Raw genomic sequence first — 21,046 nt, forward strand, 5'->3', positions numbered from 1 at the left:
AGTAATGGGATATATATGATTTTCTTTAAGCATATAAGCAAATTTTCTAAAATGATCCTGAATAACTTTTAAGTTAGAAAAAAAGTGTGTGTGTGTGTGTGTTTTAATTTTAAAGAGAAAGCAGATCAGGAGGAACATTCTCCCAAAATAAGAGGCATTTTGACAAAATTCACAGTTTTATCTGGCTGCTCAGTTCCTGGTAAAATATGCTCTCAAGGATGATGTTCTACTGGCCTTATAAAGGGAAATAACAGTACACACACATTTTGATCCATTTTTCCAAATTTTGTCTCCTGAAATATATGTATGGTAGATGAACAGATGTCGCACCTTTTCCCTTTCACAAAGCACTGCTTTGTTAAGCAAGTCACACACTACTTAGAATCCTTGTTACAGTAGTTAAACTGAATTCTAAAAAGCGAGCAAGCAAAACCAGAAGTAAGGCCCTTTCCCCAGTCAACTGCATTAGAAAATGCAAGTTTCCTGCATTTTTCCAAACAAGAAAACTTGTTTCTTTCCAAACAAGTTTCTTCCCCTCTAAACAACTGTGAAAGGCTTGCTTAGTTGGATGGAGGGTGGACTCAAAAAAGAAATAAATACATGGAGTGGGCGCCCCGTGTCTCCTGTTCTGCAGGAGCACCCAGACCTACTGGCTGAGGGTGTAGAGATGAAGGACCATCTGGGCAGAAGCCTTACCTTGGTCTGGAATGTGCAGAACATATGTGTTAAGAACGGATGCTCCCAGGCCAAGGAGAGGACCCTCTTCTCTACCATTGTGCACTCCACGTCATCGTCCATCAAAACCACATCTTTCTTTAAGGCTTTTATTGCGAAAAATTGATTGGTTTTCTTGAACTCTGCTAGGAAGACCTGGAAGGAATCAGAAGAAGCAGGGTTATTTTAGAATTTGGATTGACACTTGATAAAGAAGACTCATGATGTGCATGAGAGAGAGGTACTGGGGGAGGAAACAGAATTAATTCTCCAATCCTCCTCTATCCCCTTTATGGAGACAGAGTTTTACTGGTGTGGGATGCTATTAACAGCTTCATCCACTCTACCTTTCAAAGGGTTTCACAAAATCAGATGGGTTATTCTCAGCCCCTGGAAAGACTCTATTTAAAGTGGAATCTAGGAAAATTGTATACATGAACCTATTTGCAAAGCAGAAACAGACACACAGATGTAGAGAACGAAGGCATGGACATCAAGGGGGATGGATTAGGAGGTTGGGATTGATACACACACACTACTATGGATAAAACAGATAACGAATGAGAACCCACTATATAGTTGAAGAAATGCTACCCAATGCTTGGACCGAAATGGGAAGGAAATCCAGAGAAGAGGAGATACATGTACATGTATAGCTGATTCACTTTCCTATACAGCAGATACGCAACACTGTAAACCAGCTATACGCCAATACAATTTTTTTTGAAGTGTCCTGTCTGCCCAGAGACCTAAGTTTATAAAAAAAAAAATCAGAGAAAAATGTGTATTGAGGAAGCAGCAGCAAGCAAGGAAGAGGAAGACTTGACTGCTTTTGAAATAATCAACAAAAATGAGCATAAAACCTTATTCCACGTTTTACCCACTTTTTCAAGGCCAAAAAGCATACGTGAGAAATATAACTGTCCTGATGTACTTAAAGAATGCACAGCGTTTCCTCTGATGGCACAGACACTAACATTATCTTCAAGACCTACTATGTGCCAGACATTCTGCTACAGGCTCTACACATGCTATCTAATTTTAGTACCTGTTTAATTCTGGGTTCAGAACGCTCTGCAATACAGATAGTAATAATAAAAGAAACCTAGGGTCAAAGGGTAACTATCTCAAACTCACAAAGCTACTCAGTGGAAAATCTGACTCCAAAGCTGACTTTTTCCACTCAGTTTCAGGCATCTTATAAGACAGGACACCAGACGGCTTAGAGTGGAGGGTTGCTCCAACCTGCATTCTTGCAGATGATGCAGCCACAGGCAACTGATAGAAGTGAGGGCACGGCCTGTGGAGTCAGAAAGCCACAGCTCTGGCCTCATTTCACAGACATTTACCAGCTGTGGGAATGTGGGCTCACAAAGCAACCTCCCTGGGCTTCGGTTCCCTAATGTGGAAAAGCCATAACTATCACCACACTGCTGACTTACAGGACTGTTGTGAAAATCACACACCAGGTGGGGAAGCGACTTGCAAACTCTAAAATGCTTTCTGAATGACAGTTATTGGAATCTAAAACCAGAACGAATATATGTAACAAAACAGAAGCAGACTCACGGATATAGAGAACAAACCAGTGGTTTCCAGTCGGGGGGAGGGCCAAGACAAGGGCATGGGATTAAGAGGTACGAACTGCTCTGTGTAAAATAAATAAGCAGCGGGGATATTTGAATCTCACGGTGAAACAGAGCCATTATTCTGTAATAACTTTAGAATCCAATCTATAAAACTACTGAATCATTATGTTACAACACATCTGCCGCTAATATAATACTGTAAATCAACTATACTTCAAAACTCCCACTCATCACTTGTTTCTTTTAGTGACTTTTGAGGAATGCTGAAGTTCATGAAGACACACCAAGAGTGGAAAATGCATGTGTCTATGTTTAAAATAATACAGTGCAGACACATAGCTTTGGGGGTAGCTGGCTTGATAGGGCAGAGCTTAGATGAGAATTCAGGCATGAAGGTGAAAGTGTGAGTCAGTCAGTTGTGTCCAACTCTCTGCGACCCCACAGACTATAGCCCACCAGGCTCCTCTGTCCATGGAATTCTCCAGGTGAAAATACCAGACTCGGTAGCCATTCCCTTCTCCAGGTGATCTTCCCAACCCAGGGATCGAACCCATGTCTCCTGCCTGGCAGTCAGAATCTTTACCATCTGAGCCATCAGGGAAATAATGTGCATAACCCCAGAAAACATGCCATTTATTCTCCTGGGCCTAAAATCAATGGGGAACCAAAACAGGCTACCATTTTGGTGAGGAACCATATCTATAGAGTGAAAAAAAAAGAAAGAAAAACAAGAACAAGTTTTGGAGTTCAAGAAAAGGAAATATATTCTGCTTTGGGGCTCCCCTCTCTCACTGGGCCCCCACAGTGCAGTCCCCTTGGGGTCCAGGGATCTGGGATTCTGATGGGGAGGAGCTTAGTCACAGAGCCGAGGCTACTGAAGCTCTCAGCTGTCCATTGGGTTATATACTAAGGCAGGTAGGTTTAACTTAAGGCTGCGTTAACCTTGTTGAAAAGTAGAAATCTACCCAGAAAACAAAGAAAAACATTTCTATAACAATTAGAAATCCTCTTTTGGTAATTGCTTCTTTCAATAAAACATTCCTCCAAACCAGCCTTAAACTAAGAAGTCGAAAAGGCAATCTCCATCTCTATAATGTCCTTTCAATTTTTGGTTAACAGGCTATCATGGCATATTAATTGATGCTACATTTTAATGAAGACTGGCTGTAAAATTGCCTATTGCACTCAGAATAACACAAGTGAGCCTGCGATGGTTTGTGCTATTGTGGAAACAAACTAATAGCTATTGGCTACAGATGGCAGGGCAGAGTGGGTTTTGCCAAAGGCGCTTCCTTGGTATTAAAACCGACCCCTACTAGCAGTACAAACTCATTCAGCTATGGCAAGACCTAGGTGCATTTCAGCTTGTTTATTATTAAACTGGGTAAGTTTTACAGCCCAAGTCTGGTGAGCAGGTGCTGAGCATAATGCTGGCCTTGGCTGCACAAATTCATGGAACAGTAGTCTCTGGCTAAAATTCTCCAAGAAGTGACATCCAATATAAATAAAAAAACAACTGCTGCTGCTGCTGCTAAGTCGCTTCAGTCGTGTCCAACTCTGTGCGACCCCATAGACGGCAGCCCACCAGGCTCCACTGTCCCTGGGATTCTCCAGGCAAGAACACTGGAGTGGGTTGCCATATCCTTCTCCAATGCAGGAAAGTGAAAAGTGAAAGTAAAGTCGCTCAGTTGTGTCCAATTCTTAGCGACCCCATGGACTGCAGCCTACCAGGCTCCTCCATCCATGGGATTTTCCAGGCAAGAGTGCTGGAGTGGGGTGCCATCGTGAGATATCCTTAATAGCCAATATAACGTAAAAGCCTGTATTCCATGACATCCCTCTTTACATCACTGACTTGACAATCTTCTCGTCACTGATAGTTGATTATAATTTCTTAGACTATGTTTTCCTCCTCCTCCTCGCCCCCCACGATAGAGAGCCCATACGTTGAGTGAGTGGCAGGAATAATTGAGAGGAGGGACTCCTCCGTGAAACTTTTCCTAAGACACTCAAGTTATGGCTGTAATTCTGGGCTGCACTGTGTCCCTTCCAGATAATTCCATGGACAGTCTCCTCTGGAATTTTCCTGACCCAGTGATCAAGCCTAGGTCTCTCGCATTGCAGGTAGATTCTTTACCATTTGAGCCGCCAGGGGAGCCTTAATAATTCATATGCTGAAGTCCTAAACCCCCAGCACCTGAGAGTGTGACCTTATTTGGAGACAGGGTCTTTACAGAGATGATTATGTTCAAATGAGGTCATTAGGATGGGCCCTGATGCCATCGAAGTGGCATCCTCATAAGAAGAGGGAATCAGGACACAGGGAGAAGACAGCGTCTACACCCGGGAAGGAGGGAGGCCTCAGGAGGGACAGCCCTGTCCACACCTTGACCCAGGATGTCCAGCCTCCAGAACTGGGAGAGATACACTTCTGCTGTTGAAGCTGCCCCCCTCTGTGGTGTTTTATTCCAGTAGCCCTAAGCTAAGACAAGACTGAGAAAAAAATCATAAGGAAAGTAAAACCACACTCTGGGTTGAAGAAAGGAGCAAAACAACAACAAAACCACCAGTGAAACAAAAATATCTATGAGACAGGAACTGGCCGGGGCACCTCCCCGCTTCGTTGGCGTCCGAAGATACCACGCTCAGAAGCTAGTGGGATGAACACCTTCAAAGTGAGACGGCTGGAGCTGTTTTTCCCCAGGGAGTAGAGGCTGCTGCTCCCAAGAGCTCCCTGTGCTTAGTCGCTCAGTTGTGTCCGAGGCTGTGCGACCCCGTGGACTGTAGCCCGCCAGGCTCCTCTGTCCATGGGGATTCTCCAGGCAAGAACACTGGAGCGGGTTGCCACACCCTCCTCCAGGGGATCTTCCCAACCCAGGGATAGAACCCAGGTCTCTTGCTTTGCAGGCAGATTCTTTACTGTCTGAGCCACCAGGAAGCCCCTGGGTCCCTTTTGATTCAGACCTCTCTCTGCCCTCTAACATACATCACATCACATCACAGCTCCCGCCCAGGAAGCCTCTCTCTGCACATCCATGCCTCATTTTGGTCCCACCAGCTCAGTTCCACTGGCAAGAGCTTTGCTTCTCAGTTTCTGTCATCTGGCCCACAGAATCCTACATACAGTATCATACCTTGCCAAAACTTCCTTTCCCCAGCATTTTGTGCAAGGTGAAATCCTCGATTTTTAGTTTCATACGTAGAGAACTTCTTTCTTTGTTCGGCTCAGGTTCTGGACGATCGCATGCTTTCTCCATCTCTTCCAAGGGAGACTCCCAGGAGATCCCCTGAGGCTCTGAAAATGATAAGCCAGGGGTTAAAAGGAAACAAGGAACAGCGGAACATCTTCCTAGCTATTCTGAGAACCTGCTTTCTTTTTCATATCCTGTTTTGAAGTTTCATCCGCAACAGCTCAGAAAGGGGTTCCTGCAGGGCAAAAGGAGCACCTCCTGCCTGGAAGCCTGAAATCTGGGGGGTGGACCGTGTCTCTTTATGGGACAGACTGGGGAAAATGTCAGGTTAAGAAACATTCCAACCAGCAAAAGACCATCTCTGCAGCAGAAACAAGCACTTTAGATAATGCCAGATCATGGACATATAGGGATTTTAGCTGAACTGGAGGGAAAATGACTCCCCATTGCTTGCATGGTTTGCAGGCATAACGGCATCAATTTCTGTGACCTACCATATAGGGAAGAAGAACTGGATAGCAGATCACTGAAGGCCCGAATGGAATCATTTGCCACAGTCTTCAGGTCAAGATGCTGCCTATTTTGATTGTCTCTGAGACATGGTTTACCCAGAGACCTTTCCCAAGTCTAATCCAAACACTTCTTTAAAAAAATTTACAGACAATTTATTCCTCACCCCATGCCAGAGAAGTTGTAGACCAACTTTCCTGGAACCTTCCTCCCACCCTCTTAGAACATTTCTTTTCTTAAAATTGAAATATACTTGACATATCACATTGTGCTAAGTTAACATGCATAACATATTGATTGACACACTTATTTACTGTGATATCACTTGATGGCACCTCATAGCACATAATTATCCTATCCTTTTTGTGGTTGGAATTATGTGTGTGCTCAGTCATGTCCAACTCTTTGAGACTCCATGGACTGTAGCCTGCCAGGCCTCTCTGTCCATGGAATTTTCCAAGCAAGAATACTGGAGCAGGTTACCATTTCCTGTTCCAGGGGATCTTTCCCATCCAGGGACTGAAGCTGCATCTCCTGTGTCTCCTGCCTTGGCAGGAGGATTCTTTACCACTCCAGGTTTGTCTTTACCACTCTAGGTTTGTCTTGCATATTCTACGTCCAAGGAAAATAAGTATTTTATAATATATGTTGAAACTATTCAGAATCACATGTATACATATAGCTGAGTCCCTCTGCTGTTCACCTGAAACTATCACAACATTAATTAATTGGCTATACCTCAATACAAAATGGTTTTGGTGTTAAAAAAATAAAAATTGAGAACCACACAGTCACAACCTCTCAAAAAGCACCTTCCAACAGGAGGCTGGATGGGCTTCCATAATACCATAAAATGTTAAGGATGTTGGCTATTCTTCCCCATTCTAATCTTAAACTTTCCAGTAAAGTCTCAAAGTACAGAATAAGATGGTCTGTGGTATTTCTACCTTAGTGCTCTATGGAGGATTCAGTTTTGTAAAACAGTTGGACCATGGCAGGCAATAACATTCTAAAATTCTAAGGAAAAGTTTGCCATTATTTCTGAGAATATTGCCATTATTTCAGAGGAACCCCATCTTCTTACCCCCACCCCAACGTCCCATAACCCCATCCACTTCCAAAGCTTTTCTAGTGGGCTGTATTTTGGTTTTACTTCTAGAAGTAGAAGCCTCTTTGTGGGGGGCTAGGTCGGTAATTTCTAACTAGAAAAGAATCATTCATCAGGCCAGGTAAAAGGAGGCTTTAACCCAGAAAGTCTTAGAGAAAGTGTCAGTTCCTCTGTTGGGTCCGACTCTTTGTGACCCCCTGGACTGTAGCCCGCCAGGCTCCTCTGTCCATGAGCTTCTCCAGGCAAGAATACTTGGAGTGGGTGGCCATTCCCTTCTCCAGGGAAACCTTCCCCACACAGGGATCAAGCCCGGGTCTTCTGCATTCCAGGCAGATTCTTTACCTTTTGAGCCACCAGGGAAGTCCTGGACTCAGGTTAATGAAGATGAATTACTGATGACAATTCCACTGTGAATAGGGATAGCTACCTTTTTTCCCTGGTCCTGGTATGCACGGCGGCTTTGCTTCACCTTTTATGGAGCACGGGAGACCAATTTCAACTGGACCTTCTCTGAAGATGTGCTCAGAATCTCTTAAGCAGCGAGCCTGGGTTACAAACAAGGAGTCAGACTACCCACCTACCCACTCAACCACAGACGGGACCATGCATGCCGCTGTCCATGGTCCCGAAGCCATTTCAGATCCCTGAATACGTAGGATAACCGAACCTCTCCTCCTCGGCACTCTCTTAGGATCCCGTACCCTGTGAACGTCTATTATATTTTATGCACCAGCAGAGCGTGCTCACTTCCTTCATATTTTCTGGGGGCCCACTGGTTTTTCCCACACTCCCCACTGCGCTCAGTCACAAATAGGAATCAAAGACCAATGGATGGAAAAATAGCTCAAGTAGGCAAAGCCAAGTCTTTAAGATTTCTTTCTTTCTTTTCTTTTTTTTTTAAGAGCGGACCATTTTTAAAGTCTTCCTTGAAGCTGTTACAATATTACTTCTGTTTTATGTTTTGGTTTTTTGGGGCAAGGCATGTGGGATCCTAGCTCCCTGACCAGGGATCAAACTCACACTTCCTGCACTGGAAGGTGAAGTCTTAACCTCTGGACCACCAGGGAAGTCCCAAAGCCAAGTCTCAAAGAGGGTTTGTTCACAGATGTGAGGATTCAGCACGCTACTGAGCGGAAAGGCAAAGCTGCCTCGGATTCAGTGTTTTGGGGGCATTTTGGAGATGATTTCAGCAAATGTTTTTCCCACCAGCTATTACATAGTCATCTTATACAGGTATAAAGCCAGCAGTGAATCCTCAATAATTTTAATGAATACATTTGTTTGTGTCCCTGCTCATTCCATGAAGAATTTAAGCTCTTACAAAGATCCCCACAAGCGAAATGCATTAAACAAACATCTCAAAGTGGGGGTGTGGACTTGCAGATGAAAGCCAGGGTCAAGGCAAGAGCTTGGAAACAGATTCCAGATTTCCCCATACAGTTGTTACAAGTCCAAGAGTGAAGGGACTGAAATAGTCCTTGTTGAAACTGCGGGCACTTGTCCCCTAAAAGCCATTCCTACCTGCTGAGTGCTCTCGATCATTGCCAGCGCTTCAGCCATCAGCTTCTGGTTTATACCACAAAGGTTGGCCACCTTTGTCTGGCATCTGTGATGCACATTCATGCCACATGCTGAAAGAGAAGCAACGCCGTGAGCAAGGGCGACAGAACCAACTTCCAGACACTCTGAACACGATCTGTTTTGGGTGCAGGTACGTCCTACAGACAATTGGCAAACCTCCAGCACCATCTTCCCCACAGAGGGAGACGCTGAAGACAGATATTAGGGCGGTGCTCTTATTATGCCACCAAGCATCCACCTCTGCTTCACTGAGATACTCATGCACCTGGCAGGTGCCTTTTGGCATGATGCTGGGACACGACTGCTGCTCGAGGCTGAGCCAGAGCCTTGTTGATGGCAAGGAAGGCTGCCGCCCATTTGTGTGCACAAACTGAGCACAGTGATTGGCCTCCAAAAGGTGTTCACCAAATACAACTTTTCTTTTATCTTTCAAAATGTTATTGAAATATTTAGATGATACTTTAGCTGTCTTTACCTTTAGTTTTCACTAAACAGGCCGTTCACAATAAAACAAAATAGCATTTTCTATGTAAGTAAGTATAAACCATAGATAGTTGTAAAAAAAAACCCATCAGAAGTGAAATCTTCAGTACAGTGAAGATGCTACTTATAATGGCCTCTGTCCTCTGAACCCTGTCTGATTTACTTGACTCTTCCTGGCTCCCAGATGCAGGCTTTATGTTGGGCAGCCCCAGCTCCCATTTCCTACCCATCACTGGAAGGGAGAGAGAGGGAGGCAGTTAGCAGGGACTGAGCAACTATCTTACTGTTAAAAAGTGTACCAGATCTAAGCTCCTCTCTGATGTGCCGTGCAGAAAGGCTCCCTGCCCACCAGGATCAAAATGTCAGATGCCTGTTACGAACCTAGTAGGTGATAACTGAATCTCTGTGAGTGCAAACAGTTCCTCTGATGACTAATTTCTTGCGAATTTCAGCAGCCAGAGGAAGGAGACAGGATCAGGATAAGAGGTGACCGTACGTACTTAGGCAGGAGGCTTACAGGAGAGCAAGAAGAAGAGAGAGGGAGGCAGAGACAGGGGGAGACCCAGGGGAGAGAGTGGGAGGTGGAGACGCAGACAGGGGCATGAGGAGGGAGTAGACAGCACCCCGCCTCGCAGGGTTCCAGCAAGAACAGAAAATGACTTGGGGGGAAGGAAGTTGGGGGGAGAAGAGGGGAAAAGAGAAGGAGGGAAAGTAAGGAAGGCCAGAGGCCAGGAAATGAAAGAAGAGAATGGAACAGAGAAGAAAGAATGTTGAGAAATGAGGGGACAGAGCAGGGCGTGGGAGCCGTGGAATAATGCCAAGGAATCCTAGCGGGAGTTCTGAGCTCGGAGGCAGCAGCCACTGCTGGGATGAGCGTGGCCTCTGCAGGCGGGGTGATGGGCTCCAGGGAAGAAAACCCCGATGTCCAAGACCATCAGACTCAAGGTGCCATGAGGTGTGGATTTGATCATTCCTGAAACCCTCCAGCTACCTGTTGCCTGTGAACTCCTAAAGACACTCTACACAATGCCAGGCCACCCACCCACGGACTGTTGAGCAGGGGTAGACAGGATAGTATGTGGTGGTCCCTTGGGCAGCAGAGGTTTCTCTGGTTCAGATGAATTTTGACTACCTGTGGGTTTGCCTTCAGCAATGAGTTGAAAAACCTAACATCTCCTGCCTTCCTTAAGATGTCACTCCAGGCTCCACCAGACCTGCAGATACACCTGGGATGTGGATAAGGAGGCATCTAAGGGTGATCTTCCTGCTTAGGTCAGCCCCCTTTATCACTTAAAAGACCCAACACACATTAGCCAGTGGCATAAGTTAAAATGGGGTCACCCACAAAAAATAAAGTGGCTTCTATGTTTAATCAGTGGGCTTCCCAGGAGGCGCTAATGGTAAAGAACCTGCCTGCCAATGCAGGAGATTTAAGAGACACGGGTCTATCCCTGGGTTGGGAAGATCTCCTGGAGGAGGGCTGAGGAACCTACTGTAGTAGTCTTGCCTAGAGATTCCCTTGGACAAAGGAGCCTGGCACGCACCTGTCCATGGGGTTGCAAAGAGTCAGACATAACTAAAGTGACTTAGCAAACACGCATGTTTAATCAATATCCCAGGATAAACCATAATGGAAAAGAGTGTGTAAAAAATGCATATAAAGTATGCACATTATATAATGTGTGTGTGTGTGTATAACTGAATCATTTTGCTGTATAGAAGTAATTAACAAAACAGTGTACGTCAACTATACTCCAATAAAAATTTTTTAAATTGAGAATAAAATGCTCCCTGCTGAGTGGGGCACCTTTGCTTTGAACACGTTATCTAGGCTCTGTCCCCTCTCAGCCCCACTCCAAAGGCAGAAGGGCTCTGATAGTTTGTGTTGGAATTTTTCCTCCCTACCCCCTAAGCCTGGTGAAATGGCATCTCAGTTTCTAAAGGTTATTGCCTTAGCAACCTGGGCTTTTAGAGCAAGAAAGCCGTCTGGCTTTTTCTCTGGTTAGGCTGAATAACTGGATGGGTAAAGGGGAGTGAGCTCGGGCTCTATGGTCAGGTCACCTGGAGGAGGCCATGCTGTCAGAGCTGGGCTGCTCCCTGCGCGGGCTTCCCCGGCGGCTCAGATGGCAAACAATCTGCCTGAGTACAGGAGACCTGGGTTCAACTGCTGGGTCAGGAAGATGCCCCGGAGAAGGGAATGGCAACCCGCTCCACTCTTCTTGCCTTGGAGAATTCCATGGACAGAGGAGCCTGGTGGGCTACAGTCCATGGGGTCACAAAGAGCTGGACGTGACTCAGTGATTGACACTTCCAACATTTAAACTGTGCAGCTGGAGTTCACAGCACACTCTGGGGACAGGTGTGCCAGCTTCAGTAAGCCAGAGAATTTTTCCATACAGGACTTTTCAGCAGCCCAGCAGATGTACCAGGCTCATCCTCGATGGGGCCACAGACAGAATGGTCCTTGCTGGTTCCAGGGAGAGTGGCAGGGGCATGGCCGGAGCTGCCAGAGTCAGGAAGGGACAGGCCAGGGCAGGGGACCAGTCAGGAGCCTGCCGCCTCCTTGCTCCGAAGGACTGGGTGCCTCAGACAGCACCAGGCCAGGAGCCTGGACAAGGGACCTGAATATGCACTTCTCTGGGAAATAAGACACGGGGTGGTGGCAGGTGGAAGGGAAAGAACAGCAGTGGCTTGTTATCTGAGAACTTCTCTTTCAGGACCACGGGGCTCTTCCAGGCTGGCTGAACAAGCCAGTCATCTTCATCTTCCCTCCCTCCCTCATCCTCTCATCAAAGCTGAAAATCCACCCCCCTGGAGGTTCAGTAGGTGGGGACCCCAAGCACCTTTCGCGTGGGACTCACCGTCACACTTGAGTCCTTGCCTGGCCAGGCCCCACAGCAGGGTCCCACAGTGCTCACAGAAGGTTGGGCTCTTATAATTGTAGACCTTAAATCTGTGCGGCATGTCGATTTTGAACCTCTCCTTGTGGAACTGAAAGGGAACAAGAGAGTGTGATGGTTTGTGTGTCCCTGGGCTCCCCACTTGTCATTTCTCTAGCAGAGACTTTTGCAGAATGAACAGAATAATAAAAACATTGCAGTGATGTGTATTGGAAGTCACGATTTTTACTTGTCAAGCCTTATAGTCATGTCCAGTGAAGACAGGAAGCCATTAGCTGTTCTGGGTCAAGGGCATGAGATGCTCGTTTCAGGTAACCTGGAGATAGCTGAAGTCTGCCGCCTCTGGGCAGATGGGTTAATATTTCAGGAAGGAGACCAGAGTTATTTGTTTAAATGGGAGTTATATCAACGGACTTCCCTTCCTAATTTAATGTAAATTTTTCCTTTTTCTCTTTCAACCTAGAACTGGTGCTTTCACCTTTGGAAGCTATTATATAATGCCTCCTCTAGAGGCATCGGTTTATCAGTGTGAGGAGTGGGGAGACTTTTCACGCTGGTTAGATATGAACAGAAGAGACAAGGCACAGATAACAGTTCTGCCAGGTGCTGTGACGAACATGTTACCCGTGCTGCCTTTTACACGTGCAATATCTCACACAATCCTCAAAACAGCTCATTTGAAGCAGCCTCTGTTAGGATTTTGATTTGATCTATGGGGAGATTAAACACGGAGAGGGCAAGACACTAGTTCTGGGTCTCAGTAACAACTGTTACTTAAGAGGAAAGTGTTTTAGGGATATTGACGCGCCTGGAAAAATTTAAGAATTGCGCATTACGAACAAGGAGTAAGGAGTTGTTGGACTTCCCTGGTGGTACAGTGGATAAAAATCCACCTGCCAGTGCAGGGAACATGGGTTTGATCCCCAGTCTGGGAAGATTCCACATGCCGTGGAGCAACAAAGCCCATGCACCCCAACTACTGAAGCCTGCAAACCTAGAGACCATGCTCTGCACAAAGAAAAGCCACCACAATGAGAAGCCCTGAGCGCCGCGGCTAGAGAGTGGCCCCTGCTCTTGGAAACGAGAGAAAGCCCACACGCAGCAACAAAGACCCAGCGCCACCAAAAAAGAAAAGAATTTTTTAAAAAGTCCTTTAAAAAGGAATTTGCGGGCTGTTACAGGCAATGTCAGGATGAAATCATCGTATTTCAGACAAAGGCGAATCTCGGTCCGTACCATAGTTTCTCGGCTGTTGATAGCTGATCCTGTGCACTTTGCTATTACTTTATCGATACACTTCTTGTGAATTGCTGCATTACATTCTGAAAAGAAATAACTACAGCTTGAGATTTTCAGAAGTTAAGGGACAGCTAAACAAAAGGAACGATGCTAGTACAACAGAAATCCTTCTCACTTACGTCGACACTGGTAGCCTTGTTTGTTCAGACCCCTGCAATAAAGCATATGTTTAAATATGCATATGGACGTTAGAGGCAACTGTAGTACCAAACACAAAAACATTTAAAAGATGAACAAGCTCTCATAGCTTCCTGCTCTCACATAGCGTTTTCTGATCAGCAGCCCTCGTCTGTTATTAGCCAAGAGTGTTAATGTGTGCTCTTATTTTGACCTGCTTTGTGAAAAGCCTGAACATTCAGTAAATGAGTTGTTCATTTCCTTTTCATTTGCATATTTCCCAAACAAACATGCAGACAAAAAAAAATGTCCAACCAGAAATGGATCACAGGCTCCTGGTGGCAAATTTCCATGTCGACACTTAAAATTTTTCACTGTCTTACTAAGTTCAGTACAGATAAGCAAAGAGATCCATATAACACTTTATTTCCTCTTTCTGAGTATCTGAGAACATTTGCAGCTAATAAATTCTCAACCTTAAGACTGATTCTGTTCACATTCACTATTAGATAGGAAGGAGCTCAAGTCATTAGAGGAAGACAGTCGATGGAAATCCACCAAAAGTCTACCCGACCTCTGGATACCCTGGTTAAGCCAGAGGTTGTGCATTAACAAATCCTGCAAGAACCCAAAGGACTGAAGACCCCAAAAGAGTGGAGGAGGCTGAAACAAGAGATAGGAGTCATTCTGAGTCTCCAGTCTACCGTAGCCTTCGCTGCTGTGGTTACTGAGGCTTGAACCAATCTCTGTTCGGGGGCTGTTTAAGACACCCAAGAGCCTTGTAAACACAGAAACCCATCAGCTCCAATGGGCAAGTGTTGCCTTCTGCAGACATTTAGTTAGCACAGTTGGGTTGTCGAGCTGGTGGCAGTTTTGACTATGAAACTCTGCTTACAATAAAGATCTCTCCCTCTTCTGTCCCTCCCCACTCACCCCCAGAAGCTTCCCATGTAATTGGAAACCAGAGTTTCCTTGAAATCTTTCTTAAGGGAGCTGGATTCCTCATGCTATAGGAGCTCTATTATGAAAATATTCTCTAGAATCACACCATTTGAGCCTTCTCAATCCAGGTGAGGCCACTGGAAACTCTCAGGTAGTACCTATTCCCGTACACTCCCGCAAGGTGGAACATGCCAGGCCTGGTGGATTAAGAAGATGCATCATGGGACTTCCCCGGTGGTTCAGGGTTTAAGAATCTGCCATGCAATGCAGGGGACAGGCGTTCAGTCCTTGCTCAGAGGTCTAAGATCCCACAGGCCTCAGAACAACTAAGCCTGTGCTCTGAAACCTGTGTGCCATAACTAAGACCCAACACAGCCAAATAAATAAACAAACAAAAGAAGTGACACAAGGCATAACCTGAAGCTTGGCGTCACACGCGAGTTACCATACCAGACAAATTCATGGCAGACGGAGCAAAACGTGGGCTGTGGGAAGAAGGTGGCCGTGAACTCGTGGCACTTGACGTGGTGGACTTTGGCCTGCTTGATGGCTCCTCGGCGGTGATGTAGAGCAAAGAAGCCGTCGGCCTCGAATTCGTTCATGTCCTTTGTGTCTGCAGGAAGAGGGCAGGGACAGTGACCTTCTGTGAAATGGCTGTCACAGCTGGGGGTGAGCAGCGCAGGGGTGGGAAACGGGGAAGGGGCAGAGATGGATGAGGACCTAGACAAGCTTTGAGACCATTAGCATCCCAAGTACTGGGTTGGGCTAAACGCCTATTTGGGTTTTTTCTAAAAGATGTTATGGACATTTTGGCCAACCCAGTATTTCTGAAGTTTGGTACAGTACGAAGTGTCTTTCCTTAGTCCCATAACAGAATTATCAGATGGTGTCCTGTTCCAGGATTGGAACAACAAGGCTGGAATCTTGGCTCAATCCTTCCATCCTCTTTCACGACACTGAGCTATATCCTCTCTCAATTTTTAAAACCAGAAATTGGAACATTTAAGGTATTTATTGACCTTTCCTTGTCACTGTCAGTGATGAGTCAGCCAGAAAAGGCAGGAAGTGGCAAATACTTTGCCTGTAATTCTAAAGAATAATGTGGTACTGAACAGTAAGTTGGAAACTATATCTATATTTTTTAGGTCCCAGAAAATCTTATATCTGGTTGTTTATAGACAAAAAATGTAGACAGGCAGGAGCTGGCCAGATTTCTGAAGGCAAAAAAGCTTTGGGAAGTTGTGTATGCTTTGGTTCCTGAAGCCAATGGGAATCAGATGCACCAGCCATAAAACTATACAGGTCAATGTGGAAAGGGCCGGAAAGGAACAGATGACTGTAATTAAAAAGTATCTAGATAATCCTGGCTGGTACCTAGTCATCTACATCAAATCACGTTCACATTTCTTCAGTTTACCATGGGCTCTGGGTGCTGGTGAAGGTACTCTGAGTAGTAACTGTCCACAGTACCCACAGCTTCCAAAAGGCTGGAAGAAGTCTGAGAAATACCGGTGAGAATATTCGCCCTGGCCGAAGCCCAGGTCCCCCAGCCAAAACACACAATAGCAAGGTAGTTATGATTGACCAGTACGATGGGCCCTCCAGCGTGCATGGGAGAGTGCATGGTAAAGGAGGCGGAACACAGCTGCCGTCATCACTAAAATACGGATAACGAATTGATGATTCAGTTCCTGCAACTGCGATTCCAAGTAGATTCTTGGATTACTTAGTCTACTTATTTTTTAAATTACAAAAAATGAAGGTTTGGCAAGGATAAGGGGCTCCTGTTTCACAAATGAAGAGAGTTAACAATATTTAAACCCAATTGTTTCCCTTCCGGGTAAGCCATGGCAGTGGCTGGACAACACACTCGAGGCAAGTGATCCTGCCGGAGTATCTTAATTTCCCCACCCCTTTTCAGGGCCAAGCTGGAAGCACACTGGGTAGACAGGGCCGGGGGAGGGCCACGGAGGTGGAGACCCTCCTCCACCATCCAGCCTAGTGCCAGCACTCATTTCAAGACTGAAGTCTTCTCTCCAAGAGTCCATGGGTCTGTTTTATGGAAACCCCAAACTCTCAGATAAAACGTCACTCTGCTGTACACCTGAAACTAACACAGGATTGTAACTCAACTCTACTCCAAAGAAGATAATAATCAAGCATCCCTAAGAAAGACTTCCTTACACGGCTGAGGACTTTGCCTGATACTTAAAGGATAGGCGATTTAGGTCTTTTTTTTTTTTTTAAAGGAACTGTGCTGGAAATAAAAAGGCTTGGTGAATTCGGGGTTAGATTTAGGGTCACCGAGGCAACTGCCTTCTCCTATAGGCTCTGGTTTAAGTGTAGAGATCTATTTACAACTCGGGACCGGCACAGGAGGCCATTTGTCGGGAAGCTCTGATTCATTTCTATTTTGGTGCTGATGAAATAAAAGGAAATAAAGCATAAAATTACTTTTGAACTCAGGGAGGGAGGTGAATTATTCTGGGAACTCTATCCATATTACTGTGAAAAATATACGAATATAACCATGTAACAATTACATGGTGGTGGTTTAGTTGCTACGTTGTGTCTGACTCTTGTGACCCCAAGGACTGCAGACCACCAGGCTCCTCTGTTTGTGGGATTCTCCAGGCAGGAATACTGGCATGGGTTGCCATTTCCTTCTCTAGGAGATCTTCCCGATCCAGGAATTGAACCCAAGCAGATTCTTTACTGACTGAATAGTCAGTAAAGCTATTATAATAGTCTGGACTATATACAACTATACGTTTATAAATATAAAATAGTCTGTGTATTAGAACACTGTACATTTAAAAATATGTCAGAGACTGCAGGTAAGTAATTCATTCCCTTGCTCCTTGCTATAATTCCTTTATCCTCTGATCATTTCAATCCTTATAAGAAAGTAAATGTATAAAAGCTCAGAATTTTAAAAATTCTCCTTGTAATTACTGTTTATTTCTGAAGTAATTTGGCCTTCTGCTTGTTCACTGGCTTGAATAAGCTCACTGATCTTTATATAGTTGGTTATTTATTTTATAGCAATGGTGCCTAATCTATTTGTTTAACCAATCACTTGTTTGTAGTCAATTAAGGCACACATTTCCTGGAGAGCTATGCGTGAACTGCTATGCAGGACAGTATAAAGAATTATGAGATGTCACCCCTAATTTTGAATGGGTAAGTCAGGGAGAAATGGCACTCACATGAAGAACAGACTAGGAGATAAAAACTCCCATATTTTTGGGAGGGAGGAAATGAAATTACAAAAGAGGCCATAAAGAGGCAGCTGAAAAATTAAGAGGAAAACTTGAATAATATTACATGAAGCAATACAAGAAAGAAAAGGTTTCTCAGCATTGACGGAGCGAGAGATGTCAAGGGAATTGAAGCTTAAGAAACAAACATTTGTTTTGAGGATTCATTCTTTTGGAGAACGCCATTTAGCAGATGGATTGAAAAATGAGCCAGATTCTTTGGGTTTAAGGGTTGATAGAGTAGTGAAGGAAAAAGGAGTAACATATTAAACTGTTTCTCAAGAAACGTATCAGGGAATGAAAGGAAAGAAGGCCTTGTAGAGAAAAAAGGTTTAAAAAAATACCTTTAAACTGACAGATTGGGAGTGACATATATACACAGTTCAGTGCAGTCGCTCAGTCGTGTGCGACTCTGCGACCCCATGAATAGCAGCACACCAGGCCTCCCTGTTCTTACCAGCTCCCAGAGTTCACCCAAACTCATGTCCATCGAGTCAGTGATGCCATCCAGCCATCTCATCCTCTGTCGTCTCCTTCTCCTCCTGCCCCCAATCCCTGCCAGAATCAGAGTCTTTTCCAATGAGTCAACGCTTCGCATGAGGGGCCAAAGTATTGGAGTTTCAGTTTTAGCATCAGTCCTTCCAAAGAAATCCCATGACTGATTTCCTTCAGAATGGACTGGTTGGATCTCCTTACAGTTCAAGGGACTCTCAAGAGTCTTCTCCAACACCACAGTTCAAAAGCATCAATTTTTAGGCGCTCAGCCTTCTTCACAGTCCAACTCTCACATCCATACATGACCACAGGAAAAACCATAGCCTTGACTAGACGGACCTTTGTTGGCAAAGTAATGTCTCTGCTTTTGAATATGCTATCTAGGTTGGTCATAACTTTCCTTCCAAGGAGTAAGCGTCTTTTTTTTTTCTTTATTGTTATTATTATTTTACAATATTGTATTGGTTTTGCCATACATCAACATGAATCCACCATGGGTATACACGTGTTCCCAATCCCGAACCTCCCTCCCACCTGGCTGCAATTACCATCTGCAGTGATGTTGGAGCTCAAAAAAATAAAGTCTGACACTGTTTCCACTCTTTCCCCATCTATTTCCCATGAAGTGATGGGACCAGATGCCATGATCTTCGTTTTCTGAATGTTGAACTTTAAGCCAACTTTTTCACTCTCCTCTTTTACTTTCACCAAAAGGCTTTTTAGTTCCTCTTCACTTTCTGCCATAAGGGTGGTGTCATCTGCATATCTGAGGTTATTGATATTTCTCCCAGCAATCTTGATTCCAGCTTGTGCTTCTTCCAGCCCAGCATTTCTCATGATGTACTCTGTATATAAGTTAAATAAGCAGGGTGACAATATACAGCCTTGACGTACTCCTTTTCCTATATGAAACCAGTCTGTTGTTCCATGTCCAGTTTTGACTGTTACTTCCTGACCTGCATATAGGTTTCTCAAGAGGCAGGTCAGGTGGTCTGGTATTCCCATCTCTTTCAGAATTTTCCACAGTTTATTGTGATCCACAAAGTCAAAGGCTTTAGCATAGTCAATAAAGCAGAAATAGATGTTTTTCTGGAACTCTCTTGCTTTTTTGATGATCCAGTAGATCTTGGCAATTTGATCTCTGGTTCCTCTGCCTTTTCTAAAACCAGCTTGAACATCTGGAAGTTCATGGTTCACGGACTGCTGAGGCCTGGCTTGGAGAATTTTGAGCATTACTTTACTAGCATGTGAGATTATACAGTGGAAGTGAGAAATAGATTTAAGGGACTAGATCTGATAGACAGAGTGCTTGATGAACTATGGACAGAGATTTGTGACATTGTACAGGAGACAGGGATCAAGACCATCCCCACGGAAGAGAAATGTAAAAAAGCAAAATGGCTGTCTGAGGAGGCCTTACAAATAGCTGTGAAAAGAAGAGAAGCGAAAAACAAAGGTGAAAAGGAAAGATATAAGCATCTGAATGCAGAGTTCCAAAGAATAGCAAGGAGAGATAAGAAAGCCTTCCTCAGTGATCAATGCAAAGAAATAGAGGAAAACAACAGAATGGGAAAGATAAGAGATCTCTTCAAGAAAATTAGAGATACCAAGGGAACATTTCATGCAAAGATGGGCTTGATAAAAGACAGAAATGGTCTGGACCTAACAGACGCAGAAGATATTAAGAAGAGGTGGCAAGAATACACAGAAGAACTGTAAAAAAAGATCTTCACGACCAAGATAATCACGATGGTGTGATCACTCACCTAGAGCCAGACATCCTGGAATGTGAAGACAAGTGGGCCTTAGAAAACATCACTACGAACAAAGCTAGTGGAGGTGATGGAATTCCAGTTGAGTTATTCCAAATCCTGAATGATGACGCTGTGAAAGTGCTGCACCCAATATTCCAGCAAATTTGGAAAACTCAGCAGTGGCCACAGGGCTGGAGAAGGTCAGTTTTCATTCCAATTCCAAAGAAAGGCAATGCCAAAGAATGCTCAAACTATATACACAGTACTAGGTATAAAACAGGTAACTAATGAGAACCTACTATATAGCACAGAGGGGAAAAGAAAAGAAGTAATCCATTTGGACTGTAGCCTGCAAGGCTCCTCTGTCAAATTCTCCAGGCAAGAATACTGAAGTGGGTTGACATTCTATTCTCCAGGGGATCTTCCTGATCCAGGGATTGAACGCAGGTCCTCTGCATCACATGCAGATTCTTTACCATTTGAGCCACCAGGACGTATGTTAGGACATATGTTAAATTGTTAGCCCTAGGACATATGTTAAATTAACCTTCTGCTGTGTGACTCAGGGAACTAAAACCGGGGCTCTGTAACAACCTAGAAGGGTGGGATGGGGAGGGAGGTTCAAGAGGGAGGGAATATATGTACCTACGGTTGATTCAAGTTCATGCTTGTAGAAAACAATACAATACTGTAAAGCAATCATCCTTCAATTAAAAATAAATAAAATTTAGTGTGCATTCCAATTTACATTAGGTGCAAACAAATAGTTTTTGATTGTACTTATTCATGCATTGGAGAAGGAAATGGCAACCCACTCCAGTGTTCTTGCCTGGAGAACCCCAGGGACAGGGGAGCCTGGTGGGCTGCCGTCTATGGGGTCACACAGAGTTGGACACAACTGAAGCGACTTAGCAACAGCAGCAGCAGCATACAAGGTACTTAGAATAGTCTAATTCACAGAGTCAGCAAGCACACTGGTAGATGCCTGGGGCTGTGGGGTGGATGGGTGGGGAGATGGGGATGGGAGTTCATGTTTAATGGGGACAGAGCTTCAGTTTAGGAAGGTGAAAAACTCAGGAGGGTGGGTGACGGTGAGAGCTGCT

General features: G+C 44.7%; 1 protein-coding gene across 12 annotated transcripts in view; it reads right to left on the reverse strand.

Moving 5' to 3' along the window:
• Positions 1 to 21,046, reverse strand: part of PRKCQ (protein kinase C theta) — a 154,869-nt gene that overhangs the window by 61,104 nt on the left and 72,719 nt on the right. For all 12 annotated transcript variants that reach the window (XM_069547169.1, XM_069547170.1, XM_069547168.1 and 9 more), the window contains 8 exons: positions 14,885 to 15,047; positions 13,495 to 13,526; positions 13,313 to 13,398; positions 12,038 to 12,167; positions 8,634 to 8,743; positions 7,540 to 7,657; positions 5,438 to 5,598; positions 697 to 870 (listed from right to left, as the gene is read on the reverse strand). In XM_069547169.1, the coding sequence (XP_069403270.1) occupies positions 697 to 870; positions 5,438 to 5,598; positions 7,540 to 7,657; positions 8,634 to 8,743; positions 12,038 to 12,167; positions 13,313 to 13,398; positions 13,495 to 13,526; positions 14,885 to 15,047 (974 nt within the window). The remainder of the gene's footprint in view (positions 1 to 696; positions 871 to 5,437; positions 5,599 to 7,539; positions 7,658 to 8,633; positions 8,744 to 12,037; positions 12,168 to 13,312; positions 13,399 to 13,494; positions 13,527 to 14,884; positions 15,048 to 21,046) is intronic.

Source organism: Ovis canadensis, chromosome 13 (genome assembly GCF_042477335.2).
Source record: "Ovis canadensis isolate MfBH-ARS-UI-01 breed Bighorn chromosome 13, ARS-UI_OviCan_v2, whole genome shotgun sequence".
NCBI classification, from domain to species: domain Eukaryota; kingdom Metazoa; phylum Chordata; class Mammalia; order Artiodactyla; family Bovidae; genus Ovis; species Ovis canadensis.